The sequence below is a fragment of the Alexandromys fortis genome, unplaced genomic scaffold, assembly GCF_014885135.2.
Source record: "Alexandromys fortis isolate MF-2015 unplaced genomic scaffold, M_Fortis_MF-2015_v1.1 scaffold_26, whole genome shotgun sequence".
In the NCBI taxonomy this organism is placed as follows: Eukaryota; Metazoa; Chordata; class Mammalia; order Rodentia; family Cricetidae; genus Alexandromys; species Alexandromys fortis.
The window spans coordinates 12,154,378-12,169,724 of NW_026067894.1; the positions used below are offsets into that span (position 1 = coordinate 12,154,378).

General features: G+C 48.3%; 1 protein-coding gene across 2 annotated transcripts in view; it reads left to right on the top strand.

Annotated features, from left to right (window-relative positions):
• Positions 1-294: 294 nt before the first annotated feature.
• Zbtb8a (zinc finger and BTB domain containing 8A) overlaps positions 295-15,347 on the top strand; it is an 18,372-nt gene continuing 3,319 nt past the window's right edge. The window contains exons 1-5 of one of the 2 annotated variants that reach the window (XM_050151723.1): positions 295-650; positions 7,024-7,117; positions 11,795-12,615; positions 12,779-12,907; positions 14,310-14,479. In XM_050151723.1, coding sequence (XP_050007680.1) covers positions 11,796-12,615; positions 12,779-12,907; positions 14,310-14,479 — 1,119 coding nt within the window. In that variant the 5' untranslated portion in view covers positions 295-650; positions 7,024-7,117; position 11,795. The remainder of the gene's footprint in view (positions 651-7,023; positions 7,118-11,794; positions 12,616-12,778; positions 12,908-14,309; positions 14,480-15,347) is intronic. The other variant, XM_050151731.1, reaches the window with a different exon arrangement.

The window sequence follows — 15,347 nt, forward strand, 5'->3', positions numbered from 1 at the left end:
ATATCAAGAATCATGTTCTCGGGATCTCAGCTTCTCTGGGCTTGCCTTTTCAAATGGCCCTGCCAGGGACCTACGAAGGTTTCTAAAAGGCTATCCCTGTCTAGAATAATTCCTTCGACAAAAGGGGAAATTTTGTGGAAATTTCTTCCATTTGACGTTGCTAAACTTAAGTACAATAATGTCACATGTGCTTATACAGTAATTGTGGGCACGCCTAAGTCCCTCCCTCTCTCCTTAAACCAATATCCCCACATCTTAGAAATCCAGCCCTTCTGCCCTCCGGAGGCGCCTTTCCCAACGTAAAGTACAATTTTAAAATTTAAGCTCCCGACTAAAAGAATGATCCGCAGTCAACTGCTAGGGAATCTGGGCGCCCCAGTGCCTGCGGAGGGTGCAGCCGGGTGTGGGCACAGGCAGGGGGAGTGGGCGAAGCTACTGGTTGGTGCCTGAAATCTGTGCGTTGCCCCTTTAATTGTGTCCTCAGCCCTCGGGCGTTTCTGTCCAACGCCCACGTCAGCAAATACCTTTTGTTTCTCCCACGTTGGGGCTACTTGTTTTAGGGCGCACAGCCTCGGCTTCGGAAGGGGGTGCTTCCCCCACCGGGAACCGGGAATTGCTCCGCAGCGCGCACGAGCGGCCAGAGCCCCGCGGTAAGTGGTTGCGCGGGCGCGAGCGGGCGGAGGGCGGCCGGGGCGTCGGGGCTGCGGGCCCGGCCCGAGAGCCTGGCGGAGGGCGGCCCGGGTGCACCCCGGGGATGCAACCGTAGCCCGTGCGCGGGGCGACGCAGGGGCGGCCGGGCGCCATTTGCAGCCGGGGGCGCAGAGCGGTGGCTCCGAGGGCCGGCGACGGCCACAAAGGAGGCGCGGGCGGCGGCGGCCCCGGGCGCGGCTGCGGGACAATGGCTGCGCCGTCGCCGCCCGCGCCCGCCCCGCCGCCCGCCCCGGCCGAGCCCCGGGAAAGGCGGGAAGGCGCCGGAGCCTCCTGGCGGCGGTGGTGGGAAGGCGGCGCCACGGAGTCGGGCGTGTCCGCAGCCGTCGGGCGCCGCGGCGGGGGAGGGGCGCGGGGCGCGGGGCGCGGGGCGCGGGGCGCGGGGCGCGGGGCGCGGGGCGCGGGGCGCGGGGCGCGGGGCGCGGGGCGCTGCAGCCCGGCGTCCTCATTCCTCCCTCCACCCTTTCGCTTTCAATCACGACGCGACGGTTCCGGGCTTAGAACCGAGGGCATAAGTCTGGATCCCCAGCTGGCTCCCGGGAGAATGTCCCTGGCATCTCCCACCTGGCGACACTGTCTGTCTTGGTCCCTTCGCGTCTGGCGCGCTTACTCGCCCTTAACTGTGCGGTTAGCTGTATTCCCCGCTTTTCCGAGACGCGTTTGGAATGGGATTCACACCTAGCGGGCACCCAACCGCACACGCGCTAACACCTAGAAGTCTATATTTGCAGGACTCTAGTAAATGGAGTGGTTTCACTTTCATGAAATAGTTCACTTAATTTCTTCCGAGACGACTACCAGTTCAGTCTGTTTATTCTACCTGATGAAGGAAAGACTCTAAGCACGGAGTTTCACTCCTAGGAAGAAGCAGCCCCAGGAGCAGTCTCCAAGTACCAAAAAATCTTCACTGATCTTTATCACTTAAATCTTACTGCTATTTGCCTATTTATCTTTTGTTTTAAACTGGGCTCAGGCTAGCCTTGACATTTTGATACTCCTTCCACCTTGTGAGTGTTGGGATGAACTAGTCGAATTTCAGTCTGTTTTAACTCCTTTAATGGCATGATTTTTTTTTAGTATTCAAAGAGGTTGATCTAAGGTTAGTTGTTTTTTTATTCTCCCTGATTTTTATGTATTTTGTTTTGTTTTGTTTTTTTCGAGACAGGGTTTCTCTGTGGCTTTGGAGCCTGTCCTGGAACTGGCTCTGTAGACCAGGCTGGTCTCGAACTCACAGAGATCCGCCTGCCTCTGCCTCCCGAGTGCTGGGATTAAAGGCGTGCGCCACCATCGCCCGGCTGTATTTATTTTTTGAAGACAGGTCCCATGTAACCCATGCTGGCCCACAATCTATGTAGTTTTTGATGGCCTTGGTCTCCTGATTCTCCTGCAGCCACCCGCCAAGTGCTGGGATTACAGGCATAAATCTCCACACCTGGTACTGTTCCGTGCTCAAATTGCACCCAGGGCTTCATACATGTTACACTGGAGCTCTACCACTCAGCCATCCGCCCAACCCTCTCCAAGCTTTAAATGCTTCTTCACATCTTACAAAAAGCCAAAGGCCCATAAAGCCTTTTAAGTCTCCAAGGCCTTATAGGAATTTGGCTCACTGTGTGTGTGTGTGTGTGTGTGTGTGTGTGTGTGTGTGTGTGTGAAGGTCTTTGGAATAGAAAAAAAAAAGCCATGCAGATTTGGGTAACAAGTAAAGCCTGATTCTATACACAGCATTGACCCAGAGCGGAGGCTCTCGACCTTCCTAATGCTGCGACCCTTTAATACAGTTCCCCATGTTGCGATCCCAACCATGAGATGATTCCGATGCGCACACGTGTATGTTTTGTCGGATTGAATTCAGGGCCTTGCACATGCTAGGCAAATTTCTACTATTGAGATACATCTCCAGACCCTTAATTTTTTTTTTTCCCCCAGTTTCTCTCTGTTGCCTTACCTGCCCTGGAACTTGATCTGTAGACCAGGCTGGTCTCAAACTCAAAGATCTGCCTGTCTCTGCCTCTGGAGTGCTGGGATTAAAGGTGCGCACCACCACCTCCTAGCCTCATTTTAAAAATTAATTTTATTTTTGAGATGAGGGTTTTCTGAGTGGCCTAGGGCTGCCTTGGACTTTCTTCTTCTTGCCTCAGCCACCCGAGTCAGGGGCACATATACTACAGGTGGCCTGCTCTCCCCACCGGTTCTCCATGGTCCAGTCTTACTTGTTCCCCTTCAGGGCCTTTGCACCTGCTCTTAGCTTTGCCTGGAATAGTCTTTCTGATATTTGGACATCACTCAAATGAAATGAGGTGGTTTTTTTTTTTCATCTATAGTTTTGAGTCTCTCTTTTTTTAAGTTTTAAACGGGTGTTTTGCCCGTTTGTGTACCAAGTGCATGCCTGGCACCAGACGAGGGTGCTGGATCCCCTTGGATGGGAGTTGCACATGGTTATGAGAGCCTCCTTGTGGGTGCAAGGGAGTGAATCCAGGTCCTCTGGAGAAACAGGGCTCTTAACCACAGCCCGTGCTCTTAACCACTGGGCCATCTTCCTAGCTGTTAAATGTGGGTCTGTGTTGTTTTCCCCTTGAGGCAGGGCTTCTCTGTGTAGCACTGGTTGTCCTGGAACTCACTCTGTAGACCAGGCTGCTCTCAAACTCAGAGATCTGACTGCTTCTGCCTCCGGAGTGCTGGGATCAAAGATGTGTGCCAGCAAATGTTCTTATATTTACTTTTAAGATTTCCAGTTTTAGACCCTGTAGCCCATACATGCTGCTAAAACAAATTATCCAGGACTGGGTAACACATAAGGAAGAAATACTGCTGGGCGGCGGGCGGGTGCACTCCTTTAATCCCAGCAGAGGCAGGAGTTCGAGGTCAACCTGGTCTACAGAACAAAGTTCCAGGACAGCCAGGGCTACAAAGAGAAACCCTGTATTCGAAAAACAAAACAAGAACGTATATTTATTCTCACACTTGTAGATGCCGGGAAGTCCACGATTAGGTGTTGGCAGTGTCCTGGCAGATGAAGGGTGCTCCCTGCTCCAGGACTGTACCTGTCCCTATGTTCACCATGAGGTCAACTCTGTGTCCTCATTAGTAAGATGGATAGAAGGATGAAGAGGGGCCAGACCCACTTCTCCGAATCTCTTCATAAGATGCTAATCCCATCCATGAGGGCAGGGCCCCTGTGGCCTGATGACCCCCTAAAAGCCCCTCTTAATACTCCCCCTCCGAGAATTAACTTTCAGCATGAACTTTGGAGGAGATGCAGCCTTCTCCAGCACGGCTCTTAAGATGGACTTAATTCCGAATCTTCCCAGAATTACATCCTCCAAAGAGTACAATCACGATTCAAAGAACACAATTGCCGTTCCAGTTAGCTCAAATTTAGGAGGCAGGGATTTTTGCTAAGACCAACACACTAAGGTCTAGGTAAGTGGTTCTTAACCTGGGGCCGCAAAGCCCAGAGGGGTCGGATATTAGACATCCCGCATATCGGATATTTCCATTATGGCTCATAGCAGCAGCAAAACTACAGTTATGAAGTGGCGTCGGAAATCATCTCATGGTTGGGGTCACAATACGGGGAACTGTATTAAAGGGTCGCAGCATTAGGAAGGTCGAGAGCCTCTGCTCTGGGTCAATGCTGTGTATAGAATCAGGCTTTACTTGTTACCCAAATCTGCATGGCTTTTTTTTTCTATTCCAAAGACCTTCAAACTTAATGGTTCCAAATATATTTAATTGTCTTTTCCCACCACCTTTTAAAATGGGAATTTTGACTTCTGTAATCTTCTTTGGGACTCCTATAGATATTTAGCGCAGAGATATTGCAAATGTCCCATTTGACTTTTGGATGGGCCCTGAGTTAGTCTAACTTGATGATACAACTTGTAAGATCAGTCTACTGAAAAAGGAAAATCTGGAAGTCAGTATCCGTGCCTGCGGCATAGTCCTGTATGCAGAAAATAAGCCTTTCTTCATGTAGGATGCTATTTGCCATTGTGAAGTATGCTAAATGGTATCAAGTAGTAAGGAGCCAGTTTACTGAGCACTTCCTGAAGGAACCAGCACACAGCCGGATGCTCCTTCCCAGACCCCAGATTAGGCATGGACCACACACCTTTCTTTCTTTTTTTAAAAAATAATTTATTTATTTTTATTTTATGTGCATTGGTGTTTTGCCTGCATGTATGTCTGTGTGAAGGTGTCCGATCTTGGTGTTACAGACTGAACCTCCTGACTTAGGTGTTGGGAACCGAGCTTGGGTCCTCTTGAAGAGCAGCGGGTGCACGCCCATCCTGTGAGCCATCTCCCCAGCCCTGACTTCTGATTTTCATGCTTGAAAAACTTATTGGAGGGCTGGAGAGATGGCTCAGAGGTTAAGAACATTGCCTGCTCTTCCAAAGGTCCTGAGTTCAATTCCCAGTAGCCACATGGTGGCTCACAACCATCTGTAATGAGGTCTGGTGCCCTCTTCTGGCCTGTAGGCATACATGCAGACAGAATATTGTGTACATAATAAATAAATAAATAAATAAATAAATAAATAAATAAATAAATAAATAAGAAAAACTTATTGGAAAATATAATACACTAATTAATGGAGGCCAGGGACACAATTCTGAAGGTGAAGACATTTGCCACACTTGATGGCCTGAATCTGATCCCTGGAGCTCCCAGGATGCAGGAGAGAGCTATTCCCCTGTTGTCTTCTCACCTTCAGGCGCCCACCATGGGGCGTGCACATGGGACAACACAGACACAATAACAAATGATTGTAATTTTAAAATTACAAGAAACACTTGCTGTAGTGTGTGTGTGTGTGTGTGTGTGTTTTAAAAGATTGTTATAACTGGACCACAATTGGAAGCTAGCCTGGGCTACACAGTAGTAAGATTATCCAACCAGGCGATGGTGGTGCACGCCTTTAATCCCAGTAGAGGCAGGCCGATCTCTTGAGTTCGAGGCCAGCCTGGTCTATAGAGTGAGTTCCAGAATAGCCAACTCTACATGGATAAACCCTGTTGCAAAAACAAGAACCAGACAAGAATTACAATTGTTAACATAATGTCTGCATTGCTGAGATTCATGATATTTGCATACATGTACAACCCATGTGCTGTCTTGACAGCCATGAAAGCTTCCCTAAACATGTCTGCCGGCGTTAACAGTCCAGCCGTGGGAAGATGGTTCCGCCTCATTTCTGCCTTGAAGCTCTCATAAAAGATTTGATATTTTACTTGGGGGATGGTGCGTGGGGTGGGGGAGACTAACTGCAAAGGAGTCTGGGAAATGTGCTTTTTAGTTTCCCTATAGGAAGTTCTAGAGGTGTCTGAGTATGCGTTAGGGTGGAACTTGGTGACTGTCCCCCCAAAATGACATGTCATCAGCATGTAAAAACTGTGTGGGACACAATCTAGGCTTAGAAATCTGTTCTCCCTGATAGCATAGAATTCACTTTTGCTGGTCACAGCAGAGACCATGACTGTGCCCCTAAGTTGCCCTGGTGAGCCCAAAAGCTGTCAGAGTAACCACTCCACCCAGGTTCTCCTGGCTCCTTAGGACTGGCTAACAGATGAGCTTTCCCTATAACAAGCTTTCCTCTCTCAGACTGCTGGATTTCCTGTGCATGGGAGGGAACACGTGCCTGTAATCTAATACTGTGGAGGCTGAGGCAGGAGGATCAACGATAGGAAGCCCATTTGGGCTTCATGATGTCGCAACCAACAGACAATAAAACCAGTTGTTCCTCCAGCTTCTCAGTTTTGTTCACAATTTCCAGCCTGCTGCATTAGTTGCCAGTGTTTCCTAAACTTCTTCTGTAGCCAGTTTATTATTTTTTTGAGGCAAGGTCTAAGGCAGTCCTCAGACTCAGTAACTAGCCAAGGCTAGCCTTGAACTCCTGATCCTCCTGTTACCCTGTTCCAAGTGCTAGGATTCAGGTGTGTTCTACCCTGCACTAAAGCATGTTAATTTATTTAGAGAGGAATTCAAAACATCAAAGCTATTGTTGTTGTTTTGTCTTTTAGAGACAGGATTTCTCTGTGTGGCACTGGCTGTCCTGGAACTACCTCTGTAGACCAGGCTGGCCTCAAACTCATGGAGATTCCCTGCCTCTGCCTCCTAATGCTGGGATTAAAGGCATGGGCCACCATTCCCACTGGCCAAAGCTATTTTTTAAAATTAATGATCTGTGCCAAATTATCTATTTTTACATGCTGAACACTGTGCCTAAACTATCAATAAATAATTAAGTACCCTACGAGATTACATCTCTTATTACAAAAGCTCACTCTGTGTGTCTCTCCTTTCTCTCCACAGACACAGCTCCTTTTGTGACGACATTGACTTAGAGTCTTTCATCTTTGCCCTTCAATAGTCTTCAGGTGTCAAGACTAGCATCTGCACATTCCAGGTATGAGAAAACCTGTAGATTGAGACTGTTTGTTTCCCGGTTACCCAGACCCGAATAATCACACAGACAATATATGAATTACAACACTGTTTGGCCAATATCTCAAGCATATTCATGGATCACCCTTATATCTTAAATTAACCCATTTCTATTATTTTATATTTTACCACGAGGCTTATGGTTTGTTACCTCTTGCTTCTTGAGCAGCTACATGGTGTCTCTCTGACTCTGCCTATCTCTTCCAGCCTGGCTATATTCTGCAATAGGCCGAAGCAGCTTCTTTATTAACCAATGGTAATAAAACACATTCACAGTATACAGAGGGGAAGCCCATATCAGAAACCATTGCTTTGGTGCTGGAGGTTGGCCTTGGAGGTGTTCTACCAAGGAGCTCCATCCTCACCAAATGTGAAAAGTTTAAGTCTTTTGTCTCATTAATATAAATATTAATTCTACATATCAGTAAAATACAGTTTCTATTTTACGTGTATCCATGTTTTGCCTGCATGTGTGTCCATGTGCTGCATGCATGTAGAGGCCAGAAGAGGACCTTGTATCCCTTGGAACTAAAGTGACGGATAGTCATGAGCCATCCTGTGACTTCTGGGAACTGAATTAGGGTCCTCTGGAAAAGCAGCCGGTGCTCTTAACCTCTGGGCCGGTTCTCCAGCCCCCATAGTTATAACTGATATTATACCTCATCTAAACACATACATAGCCAGGTGGTAATAAGAGTGTAGCAGCAGCACGCGCCGACCAGCCTGGTCTACAGAGCTAGTTCCAGGACAGGCTCCAAAGCTGCAGAGAAACCCTGTCTCGAAAAACCAAAAAAAAAGAATTTCACACTCTGCAGTTTATATGTTATAGAATGCATTTATTGTTTTCACACTCCCTCTGTAAAGTGTTCAGCATTCTGATCTTGGTTCGTTGTTTCTGCTCACTTACTGTTAATTTTCTTCTTGTGTACACTTGTGCTTGTTTGTGTATGAGTATGGGCGTGTGGAGGTCGGAGAACAGCTTAGTGGCCTCCGTGGCCACCTTGTTTGAGGCAGGGTCTCTTGTTTGCTGCCTCTGTATGCCGGGCCGGCCAGCCCCCACATTCCTGTGGTGTCTTCGGTTCCTGCGTCCCATCTCACCAAGGCAGCACTGGGATTGTCACTGGGGAAACCGGGTGTTCCCGTTTGCATCCTTAGTCTCCTTAATAGAATAGTTTTAAAATAGGTTCAGAAGGAAGCTGGAGGACCATTTTATTAGAGCTGGAAAGAAAAACAACAGGGCAAGCAAGCTGTAAATCCTGGCAGCTGCCAGGGGGAGGGAAATGGAGAGGGGAGAGAGGTGGATAGATGATAGGTATGTAGATAGATTAGATGATAGACAGACAGACAGACAGACAGACAGGAGTTATACAGGCAGGCTTGGCAGTGCTGTGTGCTGGAGGCTCTGCAGCCTACTCCATCGAGATTGGGATAAGCCCACGATCTCAATAAGGGGATAATCATTCCTCCGTCTGCTTAGCGTGTCTCCTGGTGAATCCGCTTTCCTGGGGAATGATCTCCTACCCAGGTGATGAAGAATCCAGCTGGGTTAACCCTCAGGGGAAGAGACAAGAGTATAATATTCCAGTCTTTAGAGCATATCAGAATGCCATCGTTCTCATATTTCATTCTTTTGACTAGGAGCAAATAGTTTTCCCTTAATGGATCTCAAAACCCTGATAGCTCCATTTTACCCTATAGTTTTTTAAATCCTAAGAAGGGACAAAATTGACGCTTCTGTTTGTCACATTACCGGGGGTCCAAGGGAGCCCTGGAAGGGGAGAAATCCATCCGCAGTGCCCTCTGGTCAGGACAGAACCAAGAAGATTTTTCACTTCTCCTATCCCTAAACTGCTTGGCCTATGTCTAGCTCTTGTTCTCATCAGGATTACAGATGTGCACCACGAAGTCAGGATTTCTGTGGGTTCTGGGGGTCAGAACATAGGTCTTCAGACTTCTGTGAGAAGTCCTTTCTATTCCAGCTGTCTCCAAGCCTCCTATACTGTCAAAACTTTAACGTAATGTTTTTCCTTGAGAATTTCCTGCACGTATACATGTATTTTGACCATATCACTGTCCATTCCCCTCCCCAGCTTCCCCTGTGCCCCATACTTCCCCAACTTCACATCCTCCTCCACTCCCACCCTTCTTCATAACCCGCTGAATCCAGTCCATGTGGCCATATGCACACAAGCGTGAGGTCATTCACTGGCTAACAGATAACCTATCAGTGGGCCGCAACCTCCCTCCTCCAGTAGCCATGGACAGCTGTGTGCCAGGGCCGCCTCAGTGAAGACCGGGGCTCGTGAGCCTCTCCTCGTCCATGCTTTCGTCCATGCTTCTGTGCTGTTCTTGTTGGGGCACCACGCTGCTGTGAGTCCATGTCCAGGCAAGGACAGCACTCCCTTGCCCGCCTCCCGTCCTCTGGCTCCTGCAATTCTCTCTCCCTTTTCCACTGACCCTTGGGGGTAGGGTTGAGTAGACGTGCCATTTAGGCCTGAATTTCCACAATCGCTTATTCTAAGCACTTTGACAAGTTATGAGTCCCTGCATTAACTGTTGCCCACCACAAAAAAAGCTCCTCATGCCAGGCAGTGGTGGCACACACCTTTAATCACAGCTCTTGGGAGGCAGAGGCAGGTGGATCCATGTGAGTTGAGAGCAGCCTGGTCTACAGATCGAGTCTACACAGGGTTATACAGGGAGACCCTGACTCAGGGGGAAAAATGTTGTAGTGATATTTCATTTGTATTATAATAAATAAAGCTTACCTGAAGATTGGAGAATAAAACAGCCCCACTGGTCAGCCTTAGAGACCAGGCAATGGTGACACACACCTTTAATCCCAGTAGCCACACTAGTTTGTCATAGAAACCAGGCAGTAGTGGTTGCACGCCTTTAAACCCAGCCCTAGAGATGGGAAGAGACAGCTCTCAGTCTCATTCTGAGGATTACTGGAGGCAGGATCGCCATTTTGGACTGAGGTAGAAGTAAGAGCCAGTGGCTAGCTCTTTTGCTTTTCTGACCTTCAGGTTGAATCCCAATCTGTCTCTGGGTTTTTATTAATCGTGCTACAGAATGTTTAGATTTGTTCTTAGGAATTTGGGCTGGAGATAAACATGTGAAAGCTAACAATGGAATTGAGGCAGGCAGCACAGGGACTGATTTAGTTAGTACCCAGGGGCTCCCCCCCCCTTTTTTTTTTTTTTTTTCTCAGTACAGAGTTTCTCTGTGTAGACCTGGCTGTCATAGAAATCACTTTGTACACCAGGCTAGCCTTAAACTCAGAGATCCACCTGCCTCTGATTCCAAAATGCTGTGAATAAAATCATGTTCCACCTCTGCCCGGTAAACCCCACCAACCATTGCCCGGCCAACCCCCCCCTCTAACCACTGCCCGGCCAACCCCCCCCTCTAACCACTGCCCGGCCAACCCCCCCCTCTAACCACTGCCCGGCCAACTCCCCCCTCTAACCACTGCCCGGTAAACCCCCCCAACCACTGCCCGGCCGACCCCCCCTCTTACAATGCACCTGGTAGCCTAGAGCCTTCACCCTGCATCCATCTGCAGAGCTGCACTTCCGCCTCTCTCTAGGCAACAGAACAGGTTCTCCAGACAACTGCGTCAAGCTCCTGGTAACTGGGTAAAAGTCCTCATGCATTATGGGAAATTGCTCTGTCGCGAAGCTGTATCCTCGGCTGTCTTCTTTACTTTCTGTTTTGGGACATTCTCTCCTAAGTGTTCCCAGGCTAGCTTAGAATGGTCCCCAGAAGGGTGCTGAGAATTCCTCGTAGTCACAGCCCGACTTAATGGAACGAGGCAGTATTTTCCAGACGCAAGCATGTCTACCTCGGAAGCTAAGATCTTCGTAGAGACAGCAGAGCTGTGTAGGTCGCATGGAAAAGGGAGCGCAGACTCCACTGCTGCTTTTACTTTTGGCTCGTGTTTTTTTGTTTGTTTGTTTGTTTGTTTGTTTGTTTGCTTTTTGGTTTTTCGAGACAGGGTTTCTCTGTGGCTTTGGAGCCTGTCCTGGAACTAGCTCTGTAGACCAGGCTGGTCTCGAACTCACAGAGATCCGCCTGCCTCTGCCTCCCAAGTGCTGGGATTAAAGGCGTGCGCCACCATTGCCCAGCCTGGCTCGTGTTTTGTTGGTGCTGGAGACTGAACCGGGGAACTCGGGAACTCTCCCATGGTACTATGTACCTGTAGCCGGATTTTTCTGTCTCCAGACTGATTAGGATATGTAAACCCTTTCCTTCCCAAATGGAAAACAAAGTCCCTGTTAACAGAAACTGCGAACGCGACATTAATGAGCATTGGCAGATACTCCTCGGGGCTAGCCTGAACTCTCCACTACAGTGATATTTTGTTTATGTTTTATTTTGAGATGGTCTTGCAAGTTTTCCAGGCTGAGATCTGAACCCTCTTTGTGTAGCTCAAGTGGGCCTTGATCCTCCTGCCTCATCTTCTGAGTAGCAGGGACTACGGGCCAGCGCAGCAGATCCTGTGGACCCCATTATCTTCTGTGTCTTGGGGACTGTGTTCCTAAGAAGGAACAGGTTTAGATCGGGAACGAGCCTTCTGAGTCCTGTTTTCTCGCGTGCCGTTCCTCTCCGGTAACCCCGTGCCGTTCCCCTGCAGAATGGAGATCTCCTCCCACCAATCACACCTCCTGCAGCAACTGAACGAGCAGCGCAGGCAAGACGTGTTCTGTGACTGCAGTATTCTCGTGGAAGGCAAGGTCTTCAAAGCGCATCGAAACGTCTTGTTTGCTAGCAGCGGCTACTTTAAGATGCTGCTGTCCCAGAGCTCCAAGGAGACGAGTCAGCCAGCCACAGCCACGTTTCAGACCTTCTCCCCGGACACCTTCACAGTTATCCTGGACTTTGTCTACTCCGGCAAACTCTCTCTTACTGGACAGAATGTCATAGAGGTGATGTCTGCCGCGAGCTTCCTTCAGATGACTGATGTCATTAGTGTATGCAAGACTTTCATTAAATCTTCCTTGGACATCAGTGAGAAAGAAAAGGATCGCTATTTCAGCCTCTCAGATAAGGACAGCTGCTCGAATGGTGTGGACCGCCCCTCTTTCTACGGTAGCAGCTGGCAGGAGGAAAGTGCATCTCCCCGTTCTCACCTGAGCCCAGACCAAGGCCCAAGTATAGTAAGTGGAAAGTTGTGGCCCAAGTACAGTTACCACGCCGCGCCCCAAAGGAATGCTCCGCAGCCGTTGGCTAACGAACACAGGAAGGATGCCCTTAAAAAGACCAAGCACTTGAGACTGTCGCAACCTTCTCAGCCTATTCATCTTAAGTCGGGGAAAGCAGAAGCACGGGCGTCTGATTCCTCCAGCCACGTTTCCCAGTCTGAAGAGCAAGTACAGATTGACGCTGAAGTAGACTCCGCTCCCGCTGGCTTCCAGTACAGCCAAGGGTCTGACGTCACATCCAGGAGCTTTCCAGGTACCCAGAAGAGCTTAAGTCCCTCCCCAGACCCAAACACCCTTCGTTTTAGGTGTCATGGCAATTGAATCAAGTGATTTTTAAAAATATTTATTTATTTATTTATTTATTTATTTATTTATTTATTATGTATACTATGTTCTGTCTGCGTGTATTCCTGCAGGCCAGAAGAGGGCACCAGACCTAATTACAGATGGTTGTGAGCCACCATGTGGTTGCCAAGAATTGAACTCAGGACCTTTGGAAGAGCGGGCAATGCTCTTAACTGCAGAGCCATCTCTCCAGCCCCCAAGTGATTTTTTTTAAGAGATTTATATTTTTACATTTACTTGTGTGTGGGGGGGAGGGGTGCGTGTGTTTGAGCATGTGTGTGTGTGTGTGTGTGTGTGTGTGTGTGTGTATGATGCCCATAGAGGCTAGAAAAGCATATTAGATGCTCTGGACTTGGAATTAAAGATTGTTGTGAGCCTCCTGACACGGGTGCTGGAAACCAAACTCTGGTCCACTGGAAAAGCACCTCATTTTTTTTTTGTCATATTTTTTTACTCAAATTTATTTCATAGGACATGAATTTAAAATGTTTAATTCAAAATATAATACTGAGTACATTTAATGACAGTCAAAAGAATAGAGTAATCAGATTATATATACACATGCACACACATACACACAAAAAAAAAAAACGAAAGAAAAAGGAAAAAATGCCCGACAGCGTCTTGAGGCAGCAACACACTTTTGCATGACTTAGCCCTGGATTCTGTCTCCAGCCTGACGACAAAAAGCATTAACAAATGGATAAGAAGAAGGCAGGGGTATGGAAAGTATGCGCAGAAGAAAGCAAGCTCTTAATAGCTGGTGTGGTAGCTCACACACTTAATCCTAGTGCTGGGACGTTGAGGCACAATGCTCACTCTGAGCGCTAGGCCAGCCAGAGCTACTCCGTGAGACCCTGTCCTGAGAAGCAAAGCAGGCCCTTGGTGAGATAGCTCACTTGCCACCAAGCCCGAGGCCTTGAATTCCACCCCTGGGGTCCACACAGCTGAAGGAGAAAAGCAGGTGGCGACTCCTGCAAGTTTTCCTGACTTCCACACGCTCAACTTGGCAACATGTAACTTACACGCACGCACATGCACACATCACAAATAAGTAAATAAATATAATCTCTAAAAATCTAAAAGAAAGAAATAGGGATTGGAGGTTTACCTCAGTGGTAGAGAGAGCACTTGCCTAGCAATTGAAAGGCCCTGGGTTTGGTCCTCAGCGGGGACAGGAAGGGGCAGAAGCAAGTGGATCTCTGAGTTTTAGGCCAGCCTGGTCTACAGATCGAGTTCTAGGACAGCCAGGGCTACACAGAGAAACCCTGTCTTGAACTGCTTCCTACCCCAAAATTTCATTAATTAAAAAAAAATTAATTGCTTTATTTTTGGCTTGTGTGTGTAGTTTTACAGTCTGGTATTACCTTTTTTTTCCATTTAGAATCTAACGTGGAGTAGATGATAAGGCTGGTCGTCTAAATGTACCTGGTCTTTGTGTTCAGGTTACTCATGTGTGCCCAGGATGACCTGACAGCTGGTTAATCAAGTAGTTTGTCCTTGCCCCTCACAAGATTGGGCTCACCGGCATCTTTGGATCCCTCACACTAACAGAAGTGTTCCTACAGTCTCTGAATGATCTAATCCAACTGTCTCTGACAGATGATCTGCCCAGGCTGCGATTCAAGTGCCCATACTGCACGCACGTTGTGAAGCGGAAAGCAGACCTCAAACGCCACCTGCGCTGCCATACAGGAGAGAGGCCCTACCCGTGCCAAGCTTGTGGGAAACGCTTTAGCAGGCTGGACCATCTGAGTAGCCATTTCCGAACAGTATGTAGACGAGTTTTCATCACTCTGCTTCCTGTAAAGTCTGTGCACTTAGGTGCTTTGCTTTTCTCTCTCTCCCAATTCTCTCTTTTCCCCTGCTGGTCCTGGGGGATTGAACACTGCATCACGCAGCTGAACAAGCTCTCTACCACTGAGTTACACCCCCACCTCTCATGTATCTACTTAAATAATGGAAATTGGGGGCGGGGTGGTGACTTGCTTGGGTCCCCAGCACCCACACAGAAAATAATCCAGGGGTGGTGACCAACACATGTAATTCTAGCCCTGGGACAGTAGAGGGCAGAGGCTCCTGGGAGCGCCTTGATAGCTACTCTTGCTAAACCAGTGAACTCCAGTTTAAGTTAAAGACTCTTTAAAAAAAAATTAGGTAGAAGGTCTGGGGAGATGGCTCAGAGGTTAGGAGCACTGGCTGCTCTTCCAGCTTCCAGAGGTCTTGGGTTTGGTTCCCAGCACCCACATGGCAATTCACAAGCATCTGTAACTCTACATTATAGGGGATCTGACATCCTTTTCTGTAGCCCATGGGTACCAGGCACTTGTGCTGCACACGTATGCGTGCAGGCAAAACACTCTTTTTTTTAATTTAATTTTATTTTTTTGGTTTTTCGAGACAGGGTTTCTCTGTGGTTTTGGAGCCTGTCCTGGAACTAGCTCTTGTAGACCAGGCTGGTCTCGAACTCACAGAGATCCACCTGCCTCTGCCTCCCGAGTGCTGGGATTAAAGGCGTGCGCCACCACTGCCTGGCTATATACAGCCTTTAAAACTTATTTTAGGGGGCTGGAGAGATGGCTCAGCAGTTGAGAGCATTGCCTGTTCTTCAACAGGACAACAGGACCTGAGTTCAATTCC